General features: G+C 36.2%; 1 protein-coding gene across 1 annotated transcript in view; it reads right to left on the bottom strand.

Annotated features, from left to right (window-relative positions):
- LOC122531427 overlaps positions 1–21,022 on the bottom strand; it is a 113,971-nt gene extending 92,949 nt beyond the window's left edge. Inside the window, exon 1 of the mRNA XM_043659348.1 lies at positions 20,933–21,022. Coding sequence (XP_043515283.1) covers positions 20,933–21,017 — 85 coding nt within the window. The 5' untranslated portion in view covers positions 21,018–21,022. The remainder of the gene's footprint in view (positions 1–20,932) is intronic.
- Between the last annotated feature and the right edge of the window lie 3,317 nt (positions 21,023–24,339).

Genomic DNA, 24,339 nt, shown 5'->3' on the forward strand with positions numbered 1-24,339 from the left:
ATGGGTTTCCAGCCTTGTCGACATTTTTAGAGATTGCGATAACAAGGAGCGATTCGAGCAGAATTAGTCCATTCCGGTCCATTTTTCAGCTTCAGTCTCGCGTTGAATTAGAAAATAATTATTTCGACTCGTAAAGGCGCGAATTTTTTTTTCAACTTGCGCGTATTTGGAATTAATAATATGGAACTTGGCTAATTTGACATATTTTTCGTATTTTGAAAATCGATTTTCACGCAAATCTTGATTAAAATATGCTTTGTCCTTTGAAATTTTTTCAACTCGTGCATATTTAGAATCGATAATATAGAGCGTTGCCAAATTGACACTCGTATTTTTAAATTTCTACAAATTTCCCGCAAAACCTCAGTCAAGATTACCAACATATGCTTTGTTCTTCGAAATTTTTTGAACTCGTGCATACTTAGAATCAATAATACACAGCTAATTAACAATTTAACACTCGTACTTTAAAAATTCGCCGATAATTTTCTCGCAAATTTTAATCGAGGTTGCGAAAATATGCTTTGTCCTTTGAAATTTTTTCAACTCGTGCATATTTAGAATCAATAATATATATAGAGCTAATTGGAACACGCGTATTTTAAAAATCCACTGACAATTTTATGTACCAAAATACTCTTTGTACATACCTTCGATATATATCTTATGTTCACGCACGTATATATTTTAGGTAATATATTTCACTCTTAGGTATACGAACGTTCTTTCATTGCAATTAAACTCCGATCCACGAGATAGAAACAAATAAGCCGATGGATATTTCTGGAGATGGTTTCAATGCAATAAGCAAACGAGTCAACAGTCACCGAACTGAGAGGCAAATTTCGATAATACAGACTGGTGAATAGAAGAAGGGAGAGATCGATTCGTCAAACGATCAATTACCGCCATCAATCGTTCGTTACGCGAACGCGAGTACTTTCCCTCCCTAATGCCGTCAAGTGTCCTTCAATCAACGAAGTATTCCTTCGTTCCTCGTCGGCAAGTATCGCGCATCCTCTTCAACTCAATCGCGCGCACACGCGCGCGGAGCAATTAAACTCGCGCTGTAAATCATTTTACTCTCAACAATCGTTTCTTCTTCCCTCGGCGAGCGAGTCTCCCAACTCGTGATTTTGCGTGACACGCCGATCTCTCTCGTAGCCTGAATTGCGTTTCCTAATTGGTAGCTTTTTCCTGGCGGTAATTGGAGGCAGCATCCTCGCAACGATCTCGAATCGAAGAGGACGAAGGTGGGAGACTTGACCGAAAACGACCGAGGCGGAGGTAGCATGGCAAACGGAACGAAACGACTTTTTATCGTTTGGAATTGGAAACGGCCAGAGAGGGCTTCGTTCGATTTCACGGCGAGCCATTCGCCGAGATTCGACGAGATCGTGAAATGGTGAAAGGAAACGTCGCGACAATGCCTAATGTCGGAGGTTTAACGCCGGAATTGTTGGGTCAGGTGAAACGATTTCAGATCCTTCGGTTTATTAACTTCGTTGAAAATACGTGAGAACTTCTGGCTTTTGATTTAATTAATATTAATGATTGATAAATGATATTCGTTTCATTTCCAATGAAATGAAAATTGCCGTCTATTGCTATTATTATTATTGTTAGCTATATTACTAATTATTAATATTTATAATGTAAATTATTGTCACAATATACGTATGTAATACACGTGTAATTATTATTTATTATTTGGTTATTAAAAACGAATAACAATAATAAGTAGCAAATAAACAACGAGCAATAGCAATGAAATAAATAGTGAATTTCAGATTTTTCTATTCATGTACGTACACAGGCTCTTATTTCACACAAAAGAAGACTTTGCAAAACTATAATAGAAATTGCAATTAGGAATTAACGAACAGAAATTCGTGAAATTGAAACAAGTCGAACAATCAGTTTAATAAAAATAACTTTCTTTGGATGAATGTTCTGTTATCGTTAAGACTGTATAATTAGAAATATTTTTCATATTTCGTCTAATATAATATATGCAATATAACTATATAACATATTATATAAATACTTTTAATAGTACATTATATTAGTATATAGTAAGTTTAATATTATATTATATTATATAGTATAATATATAATATATTATATTTATTATATAGTAATAATATAATAAAAATATAAATACTTTTAATATATTATATAGTAATAATATAATAAAAATATAAGTACTTTTAATATATTTTAACTTCACTCAAACACGAATGATACTTTCGATGTCAAGATTCAATTCAACAAACCGTTCGAACGAATTCTATCGCTGCCCATGCTATTCCACCGAGTGCCATTTTCTCCGTTTCACTTACAAAAGTTCCCAAGAATTTTCTTTGACCCAGCTGGAAACGAGAGAGTTTAACCCCTTTGTTGTCCAGATTTTCAACAATTTCACGGCGTGTTCCATTCCGTGACAATTGGAAACGATTTTATCAGAAATCCCGGAATCGATGCGAGGGAGAAGAAGTTTTCGATGGGTATTAAAGGATCGGATCGCCATAGTTTCTTCGCCACACAGCTGAGCTCGGTCGTGTAACTGGGACCGTTTTCATTTAACGACCGACCGTTCCACGATTGCAAAATGTCGCGGATAATTCTAGAGGTATTTATACGAGATTTCGCACACCCTCAACGAGATCGACAAGTGGCGAAAAGGCTGAGCAAAGACTATCGTCCACCGTGCTCGGTCCAACGAACCAGTCCGCCCTTTCTCGATCACTATCTGGATTCAATTAAACCCCTTTATCGAAGCGGCACGCGATTTAAAAGATACACATCTGTCAGATAATGAAATTATAATCACACCTTTGTGACTTCAAGAACATCTTACGTTTAACACTAGAAAACTGATAAATCTATCATTTTCGTTACTATGGTACTATGTAGAAAACAAGTGTACCGACTTAAATAATTCTTTTTTTAACATTCTATCGTGCTATCAAGTTTTTCTACTTACTTTTATATTTCTGATGCAAGTTTTATGCTTAAATCATCGGTAATTCCAGTGAGTTTTCACGTATTTCTCCAACGATCAACTAATTTTATTGTATTCAACATTTACAAAAAGTAATCAGTTCAATAATTAGAAACGCTATATAGTTAGCTTCATTTAGCTCATTTCTGTGTAATTTCTGATTAGTCATCTAATGTGGAATAAAAAATACTAAATTTACATTTCCAGACTATTTCGTTGCTCCCTTTTCAAATTTATATTCACGTAGAAAGAAATCGCAAGAATATATTAATCATCTACAGTAATCAACAATAAATTCTCGACATTTTTATTGCAAATCGTCCTAATATTGCGTGTATTTATAAAATTATACCGAGTGTGATTTATCAAAACATATTTTCGTTAATACGAATGATAATTAAACAATAAAGCAAAATTTAATGAATTTCATAAAATTTTAAGAAAACAACGTTCTTACCACATCTGCAAAATTTTTCACGTCATTTGTAAATCATTTATCCCCTCTTTTGAATGATTTTTCTTTTCCTGACACAGATCACCCAATTTTCTATCGACCGAATGGAACTACAACTGAATATTTTTCGTTACGAGAATCAGCTTTGTACGAACTTCACACATATAGAAGCGAACATGAAACATAATTAAACCGGTTGCGATGAAAACACTCGCGTAAATGGCTCTAGTTGTGTCCGACAGATTTGAAAATTAATTATTCACAGAGACGAACGAGAAACAGAGAGAAACGATTTACCATAAAGACAACATTACCTCTCGTTTCAAATCAATTTTAGCTCTCATCACTAAAGAACCTAGCCACGAGCAATGCTGTGTAATCCTGCTGTAATGCAATTATCGTTTCATTATTAACGCGTGTATTTAAACTAGCAAAAATGAAATGAAACGTAAATGAACTTTATTACATGTACCATCATAGGTTACGTATTTTTATAAAAATCTATACTTTTGTAAACTACTGCTCAAATTAAAAGTCATTTCATTTGATAAATATTATAACAAGTCTATTTTAGTTTGGTTTCTGGTTTTACTTTGGCTTTCATTTCTATTTTACATATAATTCATTTTATTTCTAAAATGAAATCAAATCAAATATTTTATATATTTTTTACGTTCCATTTGTGTATCTTAAAATTTAGCATCAAATATACTTAAATTACTTTATCTGAAAGAGAATCAAGTGACTTCAAAGTTGCGAGGTTACGAAGAATTTATAAAAAAACATTCCAAAGTAGTCGAGGTCCTGATCTACGGATTCCAGGAGTATGAGACCTCGAGAGTCAGACAACCTTTCAGTTCTGGAAGCTTAGAATCACTACAAAAACTTTGATTACCGCAAGATCTTGGGGCTTCCACTGGATAACACTGAGAATGGAGGACTTCAACTTGATCACCACGGATCTCTGAGTATTTAATCAGACTAGGATCCGATTCAACAAAGATCATCGTGCAGAAGTATTTTAATAAACTGATATAAGAATAGGAAAAAGGAAGACTAGACTGATTAAATCTGGAATTTTATGACTCTGTAGTGGTCAAGTCGTTGTCTGACAACTGGAAATAAATGAAAACAAAAGTACCACAGATTTCGAATTTCTTCGATTCGAGAATCTGATATCTACCAACTTTTAAAACAAAGATTTTCGACCTAACTGGACATTTCATTCTTTAAAAATTTCTAAAGTTATTTCTAAATTTTTATTCCTTAAAAATTTCTAAACCACTTTTAAATCTCTTCGACTCGAGATCTGACATCTAAAATCCGAACTTTCGAGCCAAAGATTTCAACAATATTTACAGATACCTAATTTCATTGATTAATTTCAATTTTTCTCATTGTTCCAATGTAGAGATGCCCCATTTCGTTAAAAATTTCCGAACTGAAACGTCTCGACTTTCAAAAATCTTGTGTCTGAAGTTATCTGTTTATAAATTTTCAATTAGAAGCGCGCGTATCGATTTTTAATCTTGAACAAAATCTACGATCACACTTAAAATTTGCGATCGTACGTATCAGTTTGCCAGATTTTTCGTTTTATTTTCGGAAACAATTCAGAAAATTCTAACTTGTACGTCGAACGAGTACGCTCGGTGACCATTTTTCTTGGACGTAGAGTGTCACGTCGGAGGAAGTCAGAAAACGTAACAAGAAATTGAGGGAACCGCGTTGTTATGATCACTTCGCCATTTGTCTTTGCCAAACAATTGGAGCTTCTTGCGATGGCCAGCAACGGAAAGAGGATCTTTATAAAGTTGTACACAGCTGTCGACAACCGTGATAAATTCCATTTACCGTTTTTATCTCCTGGCGAGCCATTTTTCTTACGGTCTCAAAACTGTCAAACCACTTGCGAGTTGCAAGTTCAGCGCTTGTGCCACATAATGTCTGTATACAAATCGCGTTACCGTTTAAGAACACAAAGATCGGACGAAATAATTGAATCTTTCTCAAAGCGACGTTTTATTCAGACAATATGATTTCGCTCGAAATATTGTTGTCTCTGTGGTAAACTTTCTGTGGAAAGAATAACATGATGTAACAAGGGAATTTGACTGACGCAATGCGGGAATAATCTTCGAGTTTTGAGAGTTTTTTTTTTACAAAATATGCTTCTTAATTGTTTACAATCTTTGCAAGACAATAAAAATTTTTCAATTTTTACGTCTTCAGAAACGTTTGGATTTTTACAATCTCGGAGAAAAAAATTTGTCTTTACCACCTGCTGCACGATGTGAAATCATCTTTGGGAAAAACAAACTCAAGAGATTGGAGCATTTTAAAATGAGATCAAATGAATTGATTTTCTTTTATAAAATTGTAACAGTTTAAATCTTTCATTGTTATTGGTTCAGTTATGCTTTTCGTTGTCTGTACATATCCGAATATTTAAACATTCGTACACTAGACATTAAAATCGTCATAATTTTGTAAAAAGAAATCGTAAACTTGAACTTTACTATTTCAAAGCTTCAAGCCGGTACTTCCAAATTACATCGTTCATTTTATTTCAAAATATTTTTTGAAATTTGCTACATAACTGATGGCAAAATGAAGAAAATGCTAGAAATTATCATAGCGAGCGAAAACATTCCAACAATCTTCCTCACAAATTGAATTTACAATTGGTTTCAAAGATTGAAGCCTCTCCTTTACAATCTCAAAAATTCAAAGCCTAACATTCAAAGTTCAATAAACGAACCAAAATACAAACAAGTTTTTGGAGGTTGTTCCTTCCGTCCACTGTAGCTTTAGTTCTAAGAAAAATTTTTCTAATATTTTTGCATACTACGACAATTTGTAACATTGAAAATCAAGAAAAGAAAAGGTATCTTCACGTATTTTGTATCATACCTGTTACGCGAAACGAACAAAATAAGCAACATGTTTCGAAAGTGAAACTTAGCCATGTCTATCGGTTTCGCACGGTCTGTTTTAAAGAAAAAAATTAAAACTAGTTTCAGTACTCAGTGCCCGAATATTAATTCTCTCTTCCAGCGTGCAACGATAATAATATCGAAGGGATTAAAAGGATTGTTTCGCGGCGAAGAGGAGGGTAAGGACGACGACGGTGCACGGCGAAGGGAAATTTTCACCCGCCGGAGAAAATCACCGTTACTCCCACCATCGGTCCGAAACTTTTCTTCAATTCTCCGAGCAATTATCTAAAGTTTCGCCGGCCGACGCTTTTCATTCTTATTCGGAGATATTTGCTACGTTAAACTTCTCTCTGTACAATGATCTCCGGCGACCTCGTTCCGTTTATTGCTCGCATCGCAAATCGACGGGGCGAAGAGTTTCGCGGAAAGTTTCATTTAAAACCCGGCCGGCCTTTAACCCGCGAGTACACCGCGATATCGAGAGAGAGAGAGAGAGAGAGAGAGAGAGAACGAACAATCTGTCCATTCTGTCTTCCAGGCGAAGAACGATAATAAATTACGAGTCTCGCGTTGAAATCATCGGTCGACCGAACCCGGGCGGAATCAATTCCATTCTGCGTTGCTTTGCCTCTCTGCGAATTCATCAACGCGCATGGATTTCAACCTCTTCCGCTGGAATGACGTGCCACGCACACCGAGAACATTTTCTTCCAAAATTGTATTATTTTCTCAGTTTCAAGTATATTTAAGTAAAACGAATAATAAATTTATTACCTCTCGGCAATTTCTCGACGAGTTCGAAAAGAAACGAATTATTGTATACGGTTCGGTCGCTCGTTATGGTCCGCAATCCAGTTGCCAGCGCAAGCAGGTTAAAGAGTGACCGAGAGACTCGCTTTAACACCGAATTTCATTCTGCTTAAGTAGAGTACCTTATTAGTCTTTCGTTTATTATTTAATATACTATTTAAGTAGAGTACCTTATTAATCTTTCGTTTATTAGCTAATTAGATCAGTTTGGTCGCGATTTACGATTTCCTACGGTCGTTGTTTTCGACGAGTATAATGTTTTTTTACGGAGTGACGTTGACTATGGTAACTAAGTTAGTTAATTGCAATGGTTTTAAAAAATTTCTAGTTATTTTCAGTGCAGTTAACTACTGTTTGTAGAGGAAGGAGAGAAAAGTCAATGCACGCGAAATTTCATTTGCTGCAATGGTAGACGAATGGAGGAAAAGAGAGAAAGAAGTTCGTTAAAGAAGTCCAGGTGTTCTAATGAAAATTCCGAGTTTCAGATGGAACTGCAGAAAGAAACACGAACGAACGAAGTAATACGACGCTGAAGTTCACGAAAGAAGGAAAATTTTGTTAAAAAGTGATCAACTTCAGTTCAAAATTTTGTCAAAACATCCACGACTTCATCGGACATCCTTCTCACCGCTGAACCAAAAAATAAATGGATCACTGAATTCTGGATTCTTAAACATTTATTGAAAAAAATAAGAAATGGAAAAACATTTATCGAAGAAATAAAAAAGTGACTCCTATTAATATTCAAATACTAAATACTGAAACTGTTACAATTTTGTTAAAAAAAAGAAAGAACGAAAGAAAGAAATCGTACAGCAATGAACTTGAGCTCGTCTTCAAGTAATTTCAAAACGTATTGTTCATTTTATTCTAAACTTTTATTCTTTTTCATGCTACATAGATGACAAAGTGAACTTGATGACTTTTTTTCTCGAAAATACCACAGTCACGAAACATCAAAATTATAATTTCATAGTACATAGTAAAGTGATAATGTCGTGGTACGCTGAAAAAAATTTTTTCATTACTTAATTCACAATGAATCTGAAGATTGAAGCCTCGCCTTTGCAACGACCTCACAAAACTTACTGTACAATTATTTTTTGCCAGTTTATTGAATTTTTAATATCAAGCAAAAACGAATATAAACGATTTCTCGAATTTATCTATTCGATAGTAAAAATCCAACGAAACGACGAAGAAATCACGCACAAGATTTTCAAATCTCTTCATTGTACGATACCTTCAATATTCAACTTTATAATACCTTCAATTCTCATTAATTATTCATTCTTATTCAAATTACAGATCCAGTGACGAAATTATAGAAACTATATTATAGAAATATATTATAGAAACTATAAATTATATAACTATATTATAGAAACTATAAATTATAAAACTATATTATAAAAACTATATATTATAGAAACTATAAATTATAAAACTATATTATAGAAACTATAAATTATACAACTATATTATACAAACTATAAATTATAAAACTATATTATAAAAACTATAAATTATGAAACTATATTATAGAAACTATAAATTATAAAACTATAAATTATAAAACTATATTATAGAAACTATAAATTATATAACTATATTATAGAAACTATAAATTGTACAACTATATTATAGAAACTATAAATTACATAACTATATTATAGAAACTATAAATTATAGATCCAGTCAGGAAATAAATTTTCCAATCTCTCTAACGTTTACGTTCCACTTCAGTTTCCAGTCGCTTTCAGTGAAGTTCGCGAAGATTTAGAAACGCGTAAAAATCCGTTTCTCTGCCTCTCCCCTTATCTCGAGCTGTAACGAACGAACGTGGCAAATTCCACCCGACACCACATCTGCTTGTGCAGACTCCGCGCGACTCTAATTGCACGATCAACGTGAAAGAAGTGGAACATGCCAGTCGGGGGATACGCAGCCCGGGCAAAATCCGAGATATCGCGGCGTCGCGCGGTATTTGCATACAATGCGCCGCGATGCGTCGGCCAGACAATGCCGGATCGCTCGTCCTTTTTTCTCTCTTTTTTTTGTTTTTTTCTTTTTTTTTGTTTTTCTCCCCCACTCCCTACTGTTCGGTTCGAACGAGACAACAAGAAAGGCAGATGGAGAGAGGAGAGCGGCGTGTGTTCGCGGTGGCGTGACGTAAATCATATCTGGAAATAGATTCGGATCCGGCCCGTGGTGGAGTCGACTGGGGGCCGCCATAAACGGCAGAACGGATCCAATCTGACCTGGAATCTTATCTGGACGAGCAACACGGGATCGCGTGTGCCGTGTCGGCCAATTTTGCAACATAATTACTCCGATCCTCGATCCGTGGCGACTCTTTCCATCTTGCGATCGCTCTCGATTTCTCTGATCTCTGAGTCCGTGTCAACTTGAACTTTTATTAAGTCTAAAAGCTACTGTTTCCTTTTCTTATTTTTTTCTTTTTTTCTTTTTTTCTTTTTTTGTACACGTGTAAATAAAAGGTGTATTTTTCGTGAAAAGAAAAGACGATGTACGTTAATTTTGTTCGATTATGGAATCTTTCAGGCAACTGCGTGATACCGCGTTTGAGAAAGACTCTTCGATCAGATTTTGCGTGTAAAATTGAAATATGAAAATTTAAGGATCACAGCAGGGTTTAGGGTTACTGTCGCGTAACGTGAAATGTATTATCACGTTTCACACGATAACACGTGACATCACAAGTGGGATTTATATTAAATTAACAATCGACGATTAATACCATTCGTTGGATTCGAATCGATCAGTCGTCGATTTTTCGACGACTAATTTTATTAATCGTAAATGTTAACCTACTCCGAGATTTTTCGGGAAGTTACATTTCTGTGTGGCCAAGGCCTGACGCAAGCTACGCATAAAAGTGTAATAATGAAATTTGCTTATATCCGGCGGTGTTTTTAAACTTTAATTAAATTTTTAATTATTAACTCTACTTTAATTACTAGTTATTTAATTATTAACTCTAGTTTAATTACCAGTTATTTAATTATTAACTCTAGCTTAATTACTAGTTACTAAATTAACTATTTAGTTAATTAACTGTTATATTAATTCAATTTAATTATTAAATTGAAAGTTAAAATTCGTTTTATAAAGCATTTGAAAGATCGTAACATAACATACAACTCTTTTCAACTGTTTAGTTATTTGCATTAGTACTCTGCTTTGTAGGTGCAGCGAGAAAGATTTGAAAATAGCGAATCTTTTCCGTAATGCAAAAATTGAGGTTCCAATTTGTCTTTGAATATATATAGTTTTCATAAACAAATATTCAAAAGAATGTATCAACATTTGAAAAAATCATCAAAAAATGATAGAAAATATACAGTTCTTTCAATACACTGTTTAACTATATGATTTTCTCGCAAATGGTATCACTAAAGAAACACTAATTTCATCAATTTACACAGAAACTGTAAATCTTCGGTAATTTCCGAGATATTTGTCAAAATACGTACTCCCAACTTTAAAGGTAGTTTTCACACCTTCAACATCGACAATTGCCGATTAAAAAAAAAAGAAAAGAAAAAAGTACGCGTCAAATATTTTCTCGGAAACTAGATTTATCAGCCACTACAGAGGTTACAATCGACTAACCAAAACCAAACTAAATATCCTAATCGATTAATCCTCTGCCGTCAGTGGATCGCGAGTCAACAATGGTGAAACACGATTTAATCTACCAAAAGTGTCCCTACCGAAAATGTCTTTAATTACGCGTCGATGTTCGCGTAAATTCGTTTACAATTTCTCTATCGATGGCGATGGAGTTCGCTGCCACAGCACCGAACGTTCAATCGGCGGCGGTACATGGACGAAGGAGAAGCGACGAGAAGGGGCGAGCAGAGGCTAATTTTTATTCGAGCAAAAAGCTTAATCGACGTGTGCAGGATGGCCCAATAAAATCGCAATCACGGCGCGCCGTTCGTTTGCCGGTGGAACGCTTGGTAATCATTGCAATTGCGATTCGTTTGTTAAACGAATTTGGAAAGAGAATACGCCGGGACCAATTGTTCGCCGCTGCTCACGTTAAATACGCCAGCTAATTACCAATTAAGCGCTGTACACAAAGCACCGTGGCGCGCGGCAGATGTTGCTGCTCCCCACGATCGATTCATTTACTCTGTATGCGCATAAATTACGAAAAAAAAAAACGTAATTCCGCGATCGCCACGCGATCCACCGGTTCCAATCGTATCGTCAAATCTCGAATCTCAATTTCTCCTCGATCGAAAAACATTTGCCCTGATTTACACTGATTTTTTACAGCTCGTTCTCAGACTCGAAATTTTTCTGGAGTATATTCTCCGTTTGTTTGATGGTGTTTGATGTTGTTTGATGGTCACGTAAATCGTGAAATCTCGATTTGAACTGCGAGTGTTCTGCGATTATTTAACGTTTTCTGCGCGTAGTAAACGTTCGCAAACATCAGTATTTTCATTCCATATTGAGAATGTTTGAGAATGTTTGAAAATCAAACATCTGTTGTAGAAAAGACATATGACATCGTGTCGTAAGATATTATGAGAAGTAACGATACTCAAAGAAACGTGACAATTACGTCGATCGTTCGATAGCTAGATAAAAGCACTTTAATTTCGTATCGGTATAATTTTTAATCATACTTTAGTGGTAATGAAATTATCGCGAGATGATTAAAAACATTGCGAAAAACAAGCGACGATGCTATTCAAAAACAAACGTTTTCTGCCGAAGTAAGAGAAATATAGAAATGAGGGAACTGAGATTCAAGAAAATCAGAAAAATTTGTGCAAATGACAAAATGAAAACTACTCGCGTTCGAATACTCTTCGACAATTTTCTGAAATGTGTTCATTAATAGCTGAAAAATATTTAGAATCAGACACAGGATTTTGGTTGGTTCTGGCATAAGAGACATTTATTATGAACAAATTTGCTGTACAAATTCTTGTTGATGGCATCATATAAAAATGATGATATGAACTGATCTCATTGGGCGAGCTTAGAACAATTGAGGAACATGGAGATTGAAATGTCTCTTTAAACTAATCTTTACATCAATTGCAGTTGAGTTCGCAGTCCATTATTATTGTTACGATATTCGTTGCTAGTATTTATGTTATTCGTGAAGTTAAATCTACATCAGATACTCGATCTTTGAATCATTTACAATGCCGAGTTATGCTTGTGTTATGATTTGAAAGGAAAACCAAATCGTGGTCCTACGGAATTTGAACTCGAAATTTTCAATCTCGATTCTCTGAATTGGAGTGATTAAGCGTGTTTAACATGATCGTGCAATTCTACTTCTGTTACCAAAATAACCTCGATATCGCTAAGTCGTATCAAAAGTAGACGCATTACAACAATTGAAAACTCAAAACAATAACGTGAATTCACATTTCCACGATTTGATCGCGATCTAATGGCATTAAATTTCCCTTAATAACAGAAGTGAAATCGGGAATCGTATACCCTACATTTAATTTCGCAAGCTCTGAAAACGCCAAACGTCAAAACTATTTCGACGAACAACGAAGTTCCCTCGGAAGAGTCCCCGGAAGAGCGAGTCTGGAAAATTTTCAGACCCACGGAGATATGTCGGAGACGGTACGAATGTTTTTGGAATTCAGCTATCTTGGACGTCTAGCGGATTCTAGATGATCTCAAGAATTTGGCCAATGCGAGCCAGGCTCGGAGAAGATTCCGAGGATCTTTGCGATCCTGATGACCCCAAATATCTCTGGGAACAGTACGATCTTGAGGTTTGAGGGTTCCTTGGGTTCCCAGGCGGTTATCGGATTTTCAGAGGTTTGGATAGAACTGGAGTTATCTACATCGGATTACGCGGACGTGCAAGCATTTATATTGTATAGCACGTGCCGGGAAGCTTCTGCGTCGAGTTACACGAGTCTCAGAAACGTGGAAACCGCTCTGTTGCCTCGCAAACATTTTGAAAACATTCATGACAAATGTCTGAGGATGAAGAACGTAGAATTTCCAAGGGAGTTTGTGTACATTGAGCGAGTTGCCAGTTTAAATCGGAAATCCTAACATATCGTTATGTTACATATCGAGTTTCGAGAGTCGAAGTGCCAATTAAATTAAAACTTGTATCAGTGATTGAAGTGACAGAAGTGTTGTATTAGATTTTTATGAAATGTAAAATATGCTTCAGAGTAGATTCTTGTCACTAATTCAAAGACGTCAAGAATAAAATAACTTTAAAATGTAACATTGATGTGGTAAATGAACGTGATATTAATTTTCATATTTTGTTAGTTTCTATAATTTTACAATCTTGTTCAAACACGTACTTTCAATCTGTAAAAAAAAAAAAAAATTAAAGAGAAACATAATTAAATAATTACGAATTTATTTCAGTGCGAAGTGATTTTTGACACAACCTGTTTAATTCGTCGTACAATGTTGGAATAAATTTCAAAAAAGAAGAGTTATTAATGTCAGTTAACTCTTTCTGTGCGTGTAGGAAAATTCCTTTCTTTTTTTTTTTACGACGCAAAATATCTCGAAAACACCATCAAACGGCACTCGCGGACGCGGTCTGCCATGAATTATCATCCGCCGCTTCCTTTTTGCGCCAGTAAAACACGATTTAAACACCGGGAAGAATTTCCTGCTGGATTCTCAAAGTAGACGCGTCCGTGGTGGCGCCAAGTCTCCCGACGAGACTCGTTTACGAGATGATCTCGCCGGCACGCAGCGTGACAAATACTTGAGGCAAGTGAAAAAAGAAAAACAGAAAAAAAAGAACGACGGCCTAAAGTCTTTTTCGGGAATTGAATTCGAACCGGGAGCGCGTGAACCGAGCAGGCCGCAGGCTGGGACCGGAACAGTTTCAAGGGAAACGGGTTTCGAGATTTTTTACGAGTTTCTCCCCGACGCTGAAACTCCCCTCGGGAATTCTTTTGTTACAACTTGATACATTATCGACCTTTTCCTTCGTATAAATTTAAGAGCGGGAAATTTATTAAACCGAGGGTGCTTCGCCGAGAATGAAGAACTGCAATTGTTCGTTCGGCGATATTTTCAATAAAAACGAAGTCTCGTGGGAATTCCTTATGCTTTTGAAATCCTCAGATTCTGTATTACGGTAACGTGGATTTTATACAGGTACGTGTTCGTTGTCACTGTTTGAATGTTAATTATAGGATATTTCCTAAATGGTAATATTTATTTTTAATTTCTATCTTTCAATTATTTCAGTCTGAACGCGAATAGATTATTATTCCAGATAGACCGAAATATCTACGACTATTTTTTCTTTTCTTTAGACAGATTGTAAAAAATGAATGAAAAGTTTCAATTTAGATATACATGTAGATAGAATTGTTACAACTGTTTTAATTTGTTATGAGATATTTCTGATTGAAACGGCGATGCTATTTATTTATTTATTTTTCAATTATTTTAGTCGGAACGCGAATCGATTATTTTAGATAAATTACAAAAATAATTGTTTTAGACAGATTGTAAAATAAAATGTTTCGATTCAATTGATACGTCGACGAAACAGTTCATTGATTGTTATTTAGTTGTTTATATATTTTAATCTCTAACATTTGTCAACTTGTATTGTGTTTGAATTATTGTTAATTTTATTACTTTTAAATGTATAGGAATACAAGGAACGAAATGGAATGTGATGTTCGTTCGCCGGGATTGCAGCATTAATGACCCCTATTAAAATACTCTATTGATCGTGCGGGATATCGTTTTATTATTTCTGTCAGCGGGTAATAAAATTTCACGCAGCTTATGGCAAATTACCTTAATGGTCGTAATTCCGATTACCGACGATGAAAATATCGGGCCCGATGAAACCCTCTTTAACGCGGACAAAACGCAGCACGATCCCCGATATATCGCGAAAATTCTGCGAAAGTAAAATCGATGAAAGGACGCTTGAAATTACGCTTCAATTATTTTTTCTAGCAATTATATACTTACTTACGCTTCTCGTTTCGATGCTCCACTTTCGCAGGAAATTTACATTTACACATTTCCAATTACAGTTGGAACTCAAACGGCAGTAAATGAGCACAAACAGTATGAGCATTACAAATTTATGTACGTAATTGAGGAAATAGTCGTGATTGCTCAAAGAACTTGGAAGGGCAAAAATGACTGACGTAACTTGTTATTTCTACGCGTCACAAGTGAAATATTTAGAAACACAAACGAAATAAGAAGTCGCGGATCTTTGTGCATTTTCATTTATGCATTTTTATTTATACATGAGTAAAATTTAGTAAACATTAGTAAAGATTATTAAAATTTGTTTCATCGATAATAAATGTTATAGAAGTTTCTTGCCTCGAACATTCTCTAAATTTTTAATTATTTTCTACATTTATCGCAAATAAAGAATCTGCGATCTACTAACATCAAACGAAATTGAAATGAAGATCAAATGAATTTGACCAATCTACCACTTTCAAACCTAGTTTCAAACAGTGTCAAACATGATCGATCAACATCAAACATCAAACTTTAACAAAATTCGGTATAGTACAAATCTATATACCAAAATAACTTTAGAGGATCAAGAGTAATCGGATTTCGAGGAAAATTTCAATCTCTCTCCACACGACAATCTCGCAAAGTAGTAGTTTGATAACATCATTGCTCGTTTGGCAAAGTAACGCAACACTAAGCATCAAAAGTAATAGGATTATTCCACGTTTGGCCAGGGCACGAAAGACATCGAGCTTTTCATTTCAATAGAAGGATTATGCAGTTGTACCACTGATTAAATAAACCAGTAAAGTTTCTACCAAGCACCATTTCAATCGAAAACACTTGCATTTCATTCTCGCTCGTGAAACGTAAACTAAGTCGAGCTATTTTCGTGAAACGATCTAAAGTCTAAGACGATAGTCCAAAGAGACTCTGCTTTGGAACCTATTTTGCTGTTTCACTTTGATTGACCATAATGTGGCTTCTGAAACAAATTCCAGGAGATTATTTAGAGAGAAAATACTTCATTCCTGATCGAAATCAGCTTGTTCTGCTTGACTGGAGAATAGAAGATATCGGAGATGGAATTTTCTTGAGAACTTTTGTGGACTTGGATTGATGCTTTCTTTGGGCAAGGAAATATGTTTGCCGGTTGTTTTATTCTTTGAATCTGATGACGCTTCGAGACGTCGGAAGCTGCTTTTCTTCAAATAACACTTTCATAATTGTTTCAGAAATAGAATTAGGTTTTTGAAGATTTTTAGTAATCGAAAAAGAATGTTTGGTTACTTACAAATCAAGTTAATTCCGGTTTGAAACACAAGTTTCAATAATATTTTACAACACTTTCTCGACTGATATTTTATTGCCGACGAATTTCACAATTATTTCAGAAACAAAATTTAATTTCTGAATATTTCAACAAGAAGAGTGTTTGATTATTTGAAAATCAAGTTAATCTTGGTTCGATTGGCTATTTGATAGATTAAAGTCCAAACACAAGATAATATTTTTTCGATTGATACTTTATTATCGACGAATGATTCGATATCCATTTAAAACTCCTCGTTTTTTGAGCTTATTTTGACCAAATTTTCGAGACTAAACTAAAATTTATAACTTCACGTAGTGTGAATTGATGACTCTTTAAGCCTGGTGTCAATCATGAAAGCATATGGCAAATATATTCATAAAAACAATTCTTTTTCAAGCGTAAATAGTGAAACTTCTATATATTCAAACACAGAATAATTCATTGCCATTTAGCATAAAGCTTGCACAATCTATCACAAGCCGCAAATTACAAATCATGGATCATCATCTATAAATTGTTCCTTGTTCAATCGACTCTCTTCGCACCCTGTACTCCCATTACAAACCGTACGTGTCCGTAGGTGCCCCGAACAACCTTTGACCCTTTTCTAATTTAACGTACGACCCGGACACGAATCGAAAATGGTAATCCATACCAGCGGTGCTTAACCTCGTTCCACTGTCATCTCGGTGCGATGCTTCAAAAAGTGAAAAGAGGGAGAAAAAGAATGCTCCGAAAATAGAAGAAAAGAGGGAGGAGAGGGGACGAAGTGAAAATAAAAAAAAAAAAAGGGGAGGGGGCGGGAAAGGAAGGGGAAAATAGAGACTCGCTTTGAGGGCGACCGGCTGGTTTTTCCGCTTACGTGGCCACACTTAATTTGCCCTTTTTACTATCCGACCGTCTTGTCCGCGGCAAAAGCCGCCACGGGAATCGGGAGTGAACTTTTCAATCTCGCGGCGGATTCTTGGCTTCCAATCTGCTCCCAATATCACCGGGTATTCGTCGAGCTTTTGAGTTCCGCCGAGTGAATTCCAAAGCCCCCTTCCCTCCCTGCCCTCTTGATTTCGATGCGTTCGTCGAGTTTATCGAGCGGATAGAGAATCTCGTTCATGCCACGTCCCATATGCGTCCCCCTCTCTCCCTCTCTCACTCGCTCTTTCTGTTTGTCCTCTTTCCTCATGCACGTACATCGAAGCACACATCGCGCGAAGTTTGCGAGTGCTGCGTGAATTAGACATTTGATTGACCCGTATTGACAATGCGCGAAAGTTATTGAGACGTGTGAATTAATATCTCGAACAGAGTCGTATAATCGTAACAATTGTAAAATAAATGAAATCGGAGAGTGCTGTGGAACTTATAATTATGATGAGTTATCGACACTTGGAAAGGCAACAGCGAGTTCTGGACACGATCGACGACCTTGAAACTTCAGGAGAGGAAATTTTATTAGAAGAAAGTCGATCGAAGTCCATCGCGAACGTGTTAAGTGGAATTATGAAATCAAATAAGCAGAGTCGTATACGATGATAAAATAAATATATATACAGCGGAAGAAAGTTTAGAAAGTAAACGGTAGGAGTAGTTTATAAATTTCGCTGTCGATTGTATATTATACGGGATATTATTCATTTAAAACTCGACAAATTGTGTATTAAACTCGCATAAAAAAACGTCCAAGTTTTAACAAATTTAAATACGTTGTCACGTAAATTTTATGGTACATTATTTCTGTCTCAGAACTAGGCAAATTTTAAAATATACTACATCAGAGCATCTAATTTTTGTAAAATATTATACTACATTTGCTTGTATCTTTCATCGACAATACTATTCAATTACAAGTCGTCCACAATGTTGAATATCGATAAAATTTATTTCATCTCAAATTCTAAAAAATTTAGAACTTTTAACTCTTCGTTATTATATGCTAACTTTCGAAAATAAGCTTTGTCAGGCTACAGTATACTATGATAACTTCGCCCCAATTTCCTGCTTTTTCTAATCACAATTTTAAAGATACATTATTAATATGCAATACGTAAAATTGTCCTCAACTATTCTTCCCATTTGTAATTTTAGAAGTATGTTAAACGTTCTGTCAAAAATCTGCAAACGCGTGATATATATTTCTGGACGATACAAAAACAAAAAATAAAAAAATACAACTCACGTTGAACACAGGTCTTATCGCGAGCCATCGACGAACGAAAATTTCACACGGTGAAACTTTGCTCGTCGAGCTTTCGATCGTACAGCGGTTGTAAATTCATTTATACACTCTGGCCGAGCAGTCGAGGAAGGATAACTTTCTGACAGTGTATTGTGATTGGCAAGCATGGCCCGTGGTATCGTGCTGCGGTGATTTTCTCGAATTTTTTTCAGAACGTTCGTTTCCAACGGATTTATAGTTATGACACGGAGCGATAGGGATACGCTATCTCCGTTTTCCCATCTTTCTTTTTTTTTTTTTTTCTTTTTCCCCAGTGGTTTCGATACTAGAAGGAAATATGCTTCGCAAAGAGAAATATGACGTAGGATTTTTCGCTATAGATTTCTCGTTGTCACGGCGAGCGTAAATGGCACTTCGTACGCTTTCGAAGAGAATTTTTGATACAACAGTTCGACCATCGTAGTAACATTGATCGTGATAATTTAGATTTCATCGCTCCGTGATGAAATACCTCGTTTCAGTGTGATTTTAATTCCCAAAGTATCGAATCTCACTCCACACGATGCAAATCGTTGATCGATCATTTCGTCCCGCGTAAACCCCGAGGTGGAATATAAATCGAAATTAAACGACCCAGTCTAAAATTATTGCGATCACTCGCGGATCCAATTTCTTTCCTGACGAGCGATACTCGACGATCGACATCCAAGAACGTAACAAATAACAAATGGGTAGCTTCGATTCGCGTCACGCGGTGAAACACGTAACGGACAACGTGGTAACGCGGACCATAACGAGTGACCGAACCGTATAGAATAATTCGTCGCTTTTTCTTTTCTTTTTTTACACGTCGGTATGACATCACTGGATAGAAATTATTAAGAAGTGACGAACTCATCGTCTGTTTTGCCCGGATTACGTTTAAACATACTTAGAACTGAGAATATGTTGCAATTTGAGACGTCATTCCAGCGCAATAGGTCAACATCCGCCTCGATCAATTTCCTCTCGTCTGGCAGAAAATACTTTCGCTGTGAATCATTTATAAGATGCCTGTATCTTCATTAAAAAAACATCAGTTACACACGAACACGATGAATAATTCACCGGGCGAGATAATTCCGAAACGTCTGCGCTATCAAATAAAAATTTAAATTAGAAAATTCCATTAGCACGGGCGGATAAACGGCGAGCGACGAGCCGATTCGAACGGAGGTGAGATCGTCCGAGGAACGAGGGAGAGATTGGAGACTCCGACTGATTAACGAGATTAAGAATTGAATTCGACGATCCCCGACCTAATTTTTGGTAACGACTCGGCCGCAGGATAGGGAAGAGCTTACGTGCAAGAAGAGGAACGTTGTAACTCTTGTTGGCGGGGAGACACACGTGGTTCTAATTGACTTGGTACCGTCTCCAGAGATTTAATCCCGCGGAGGATCGTTTCACCGAACGAGTGGTAGAAAACGTCGAGACTCTGCATCTTTCGCGATCGTCGTCGAGCAAAATTGAAGCTGCTCGAAATAAATCAGCCAGTTCCCTTTCCTCTGTCACACGTGTATTGACGTTAAAATACTATAGAGTGAAAGGTATTGGAGTTTAGTTTCAGATATTGTTACGTGCGGATAACATTTTTTTTTTTTTTTTGTAATTCTTTGGTTACAAAATTGATTTAAAAATTTATTAAAACACTGGATTACTAGAAGCTGGTGTAAATATTTCAATACATTCACTGGTCATTAAATTTCAATTCCAATTTAATCCAATTAAGTCAGAATAATACAAGTTACTCGTATTCACAAAAATAATACGACGTCATCCGATTTTCCATCGCATTTAAAATTTGAACGATTACGATCCCACAACAGATCGATGAATAATTTTCGATATGAATTAATTTTCACAAAAAACATGAACTTCTTCCGTTTCGAATAAATTCGAAAGCTTGCTCGTTTACACTATGACAATTTAAATATACGTACGTTTACTTTATTCTAAAAGCTTGCCGAAAAAAATTTACGTAAAAAAACAGCGAACACGTTAAGCCTCTCGATATCATAAATATCTCGCTCGTGAATTATTCATGTCTCTCCTGTCGTCGAATCAACTTGAATTTCTAATTTTTCATAGCTTTCGTCACTTTTTCGCTCTGGCAGCTCTTTGAGGGGACAATTTCGAAATGCAAATGTGGGTGGCGTTAATTAAATGAAATAATAAGAGAGATGGTATCACTCACTGATGTTCTTTTCTCTGTACTGTTGCAACGCGTCGCTGGTGAGGCAGGCGAGGACCAACCACACAACGAAGCCGCACCTTCTCATTTCGACCTGCAAGGAAAACGCGTGAATTAATTATAACCAGTTTGAGAACATGCAGAAACCGCAACGATCCGCCAATCCGTGCAATTGTCTCGTGTGATGAAATACACGTACGCTCATCGAATTTTCTTAATAACACATGTATGTATTATAATAAATTCATTATACTGAATTATTATATTTATTACATTATACTATTTATTACATTAAAGTGATTTGAAACTGTTTGTTGAGAATGTGGTACAGAATTAATAAATAATTGAAATCGATTGCGAGCAAAGTTGGAAACTGTTTATAAAATTACAAGTACGAATCGTTCTATGTTGTCAAATGAATGACAATAATTAATAAACGTAATTAAAGTACACAGATTTTATCAAGATTCATCCAGCGATTCGTATTTCTAGAAAAAATTTCTGTAATCGCTGAAGCTGGAAAAAATTATGAAAACAAATTAATATTATTTAATTCTTGCTGATCTAATTATTCTCGACAGAACGAGCAGCGAATAAAAAAAAAAAGTCGCAAAATTTCAGAAAACATTTCCAACCTCAAATAAACAGCTAACCCCCATCGTACCTGAATAAAAAGATTATCGTATCCAGAGAACAATCGAGCCGAGCAATAGACTGACTCGTCTTCGCCGATTGAACCAACTGAAATTAAAAGAAACGCGACGTACAGCAAACTGAGTAAAAGATACGCGCAACCGTGCAGATTTGCCACGGCAAGTCGCTCGCAATCTACAAGTCAATTTCGCCATAACGCCGAAATCGTGAATCTCTTTCGACAATGGAACAATAGTGAAACACGTTCACGCGTCTATCTACATCTCGACATTGTCGCGGAAACCGGCGACTCGCCACTGCGAGTCCAACGAAACGGCCCCCAACGTCCAACAATTTGACTTTGAACGATCAGATGACCGCGAACAGATGTTAGTATTAACAGGCAGCGTACGAAATGGAACGAGGGGAAAGGGACGATCATCGACGCCGCTGCCGTACAGTAATCAATCGCCATAATGCTTTCATGTCATTGACAACTGTCGAGCTGTTGGAAGCGGTCCCTGCGGCACTCTGGCCTGTCACGAGTCCGAAGCGAGTCGGTTCCGACGAGATTCTGTCTGCCAATTGCTAGGCATCGATTGCCCCCTCATTAACGCATAGCCCGAGTTCCATCGTGGCTGCTAGTCAACGTCTCGTTAACAGCCGAACGTTTGACGCAGTGTCGAACAGCAAAATGTCGAAATGGTAACTCGGATTGGTCACTAAATTTGGTCGTTTTTTTTCTTAATTTCGATTAAATTCTCTTTCTTTCGTTGATTATTATTACTTGTCACTTTGTGTCATTTCTGCGACACTTTTAACACTGGAACTAGCAAAATGGTCAAAATGGTAAAAGTCAGAAATTTCGTCAGACACGAAAGAAAGTATGTTTTTAGAGATTCAGACGATATGCAAGTAAGAGTTTCTGTAATTTATTGCGTTACAAAGGTTTTCCATTTTCCTTTATTACAATATGTTTGATGGAAATTTTGTGGTTTAGTAGGTTGTAGTGTGTTGTAGGTAGTTGGTTGATAGTTCCAATATTGGGTAACGAATCGAGACTAAACTGCTGTATGACGAATTTGCTACAACTTTCTATGAGAAAACGATGAAACAGAACTAAGATACAGAGAATATAAACAGTATAAATATACATGTCTCAATATTGGTAACAAGATGCAAAATATCTCGTCAAAAATGTCAAATGATTTGAAAATTGCAAAATTTCTCATCCAGGGTTATAATGTCTGGTTATAACTTTCATCAGTGTCCGAATTTTTTTTTCAGCATTTACAACTGCTGAAAACTATACCGACATGATGTTACAATCACGTCACTGATTGTTAATCACTAAATATAACGTCATACACGCGTCATCGATCACTAAGCGTTGAAAATTTCACCATAGTAACATGATCGATCACTAGCTATTGAAAATTACACAACGTCAAAATACTGTCATCACTTATATATGATTACATTGTTTCGTATGACTATATCATGTAAACCAAGATTTAGAATTTAGATTTGTCTGTATGAATTACACGTGCTCGATTTGATCATTTCGAAGATTTCTAGGAATGTTATATATTTTTAACAAGTATTTTAAGAGCAAAATTAAACTGCAATAGCTGTGTATATTTATCAACGATTAAATTATAATATACATATGAAACACATCTATAATATGCATAGATAGAGGAATATAGCCTGTTAATTTCATTACTGTTGCATTCTAGTCTTCCTATTATCCGTGCACATTATAAATACATAGTCCATTAACGATAATTTTGAACGCTCGTTAAAATTACCAAAGGTCTGAAAATCTAACACCGAAAAAAAATTCATTCATCTCTAAATATATAACACTTTTGATATATTTATTCGACGTATTGAAATCCTCCAACGAGACAATTATTTTAAAAATAATACTTATATGATGTTCGAAGGATTAATTATGTTAAATAACATCGTCCGAAACAAAGGAACAATAATTCGTATCGTTCGCTATTTTGAGAAATCAACAAAAACCAACGAGAAAGTGTGATTTGACACTTGAAGACCAAAGTCAATCGCATACTGCCCCCAAAAAAACGTGAGATAATGTAGGAACACGTAATTCAATCAATTAAGCTAACACTATTTAGTTCAGACTCGGCTGACTGGCGGTCCATGAGCCCTTCGCCCCTACTTTCCTGATCGCTAACACTCTTCCCTCCGCCGCATCGATCACGCCACTTGCTTGGGGAAATTAACAAAAACTGAGAGAGTGGGGAGGCTCACGGACGTGGCGAGAAGATTTCTATGTAGTGAAGAGATGGATGCAGTGGAGGGGGAAGTGCTAGCGACTAGGAAAGTGGTGGCAAGGACCGCCAGTTAACCACCTCTTTAATTGGTCATTCGTCGTCCGCGAAATTTCCGTGCTTAGAGCCAAGAGCCGAGATGCAACATTTCGCGAAATCAACGCCATCCATCCGTTAATTTCGCGAATAAAGAGCCCACCATCGTGGGATCGAAACTTCCTGCTGGATCGCATTTGCGCAAAGCTGACGCAAAGACCTTGAACGTTGTACACGCGGCGTTCGTGGCGCTTGGCACCGAACGAAACGCTTTTCCACCGTTCCGGTCGTGCTTCGAAATCCTCAAAGAAATATTTTATAATATCCCCGCGCGAGCGTTCCATCCATACAGTCTACGACTGCAACCATAGTACCGGGGCTGTTGCCTCGTCGAATCATCCAGCTGCTGAATTCTTCTCGTTCGTGATTATCCGCGGC

This window comes from Frieseomelitta varia, unplaced genomic scaffold (genome assembly GCF_011392965.1).
Source record: "Frieseomelitta varia isolate USP_RPSP 00005682 unplaced genomic scaffold, Fvar_1.2 scaffold_4, whole genome shotgun sequence".
NCBI lineage: Eukaryota > Metazoa > Arthropoda > Insecta > Hymenoptera > Apidae > Frieseomelitta > Frieseomelitta varia.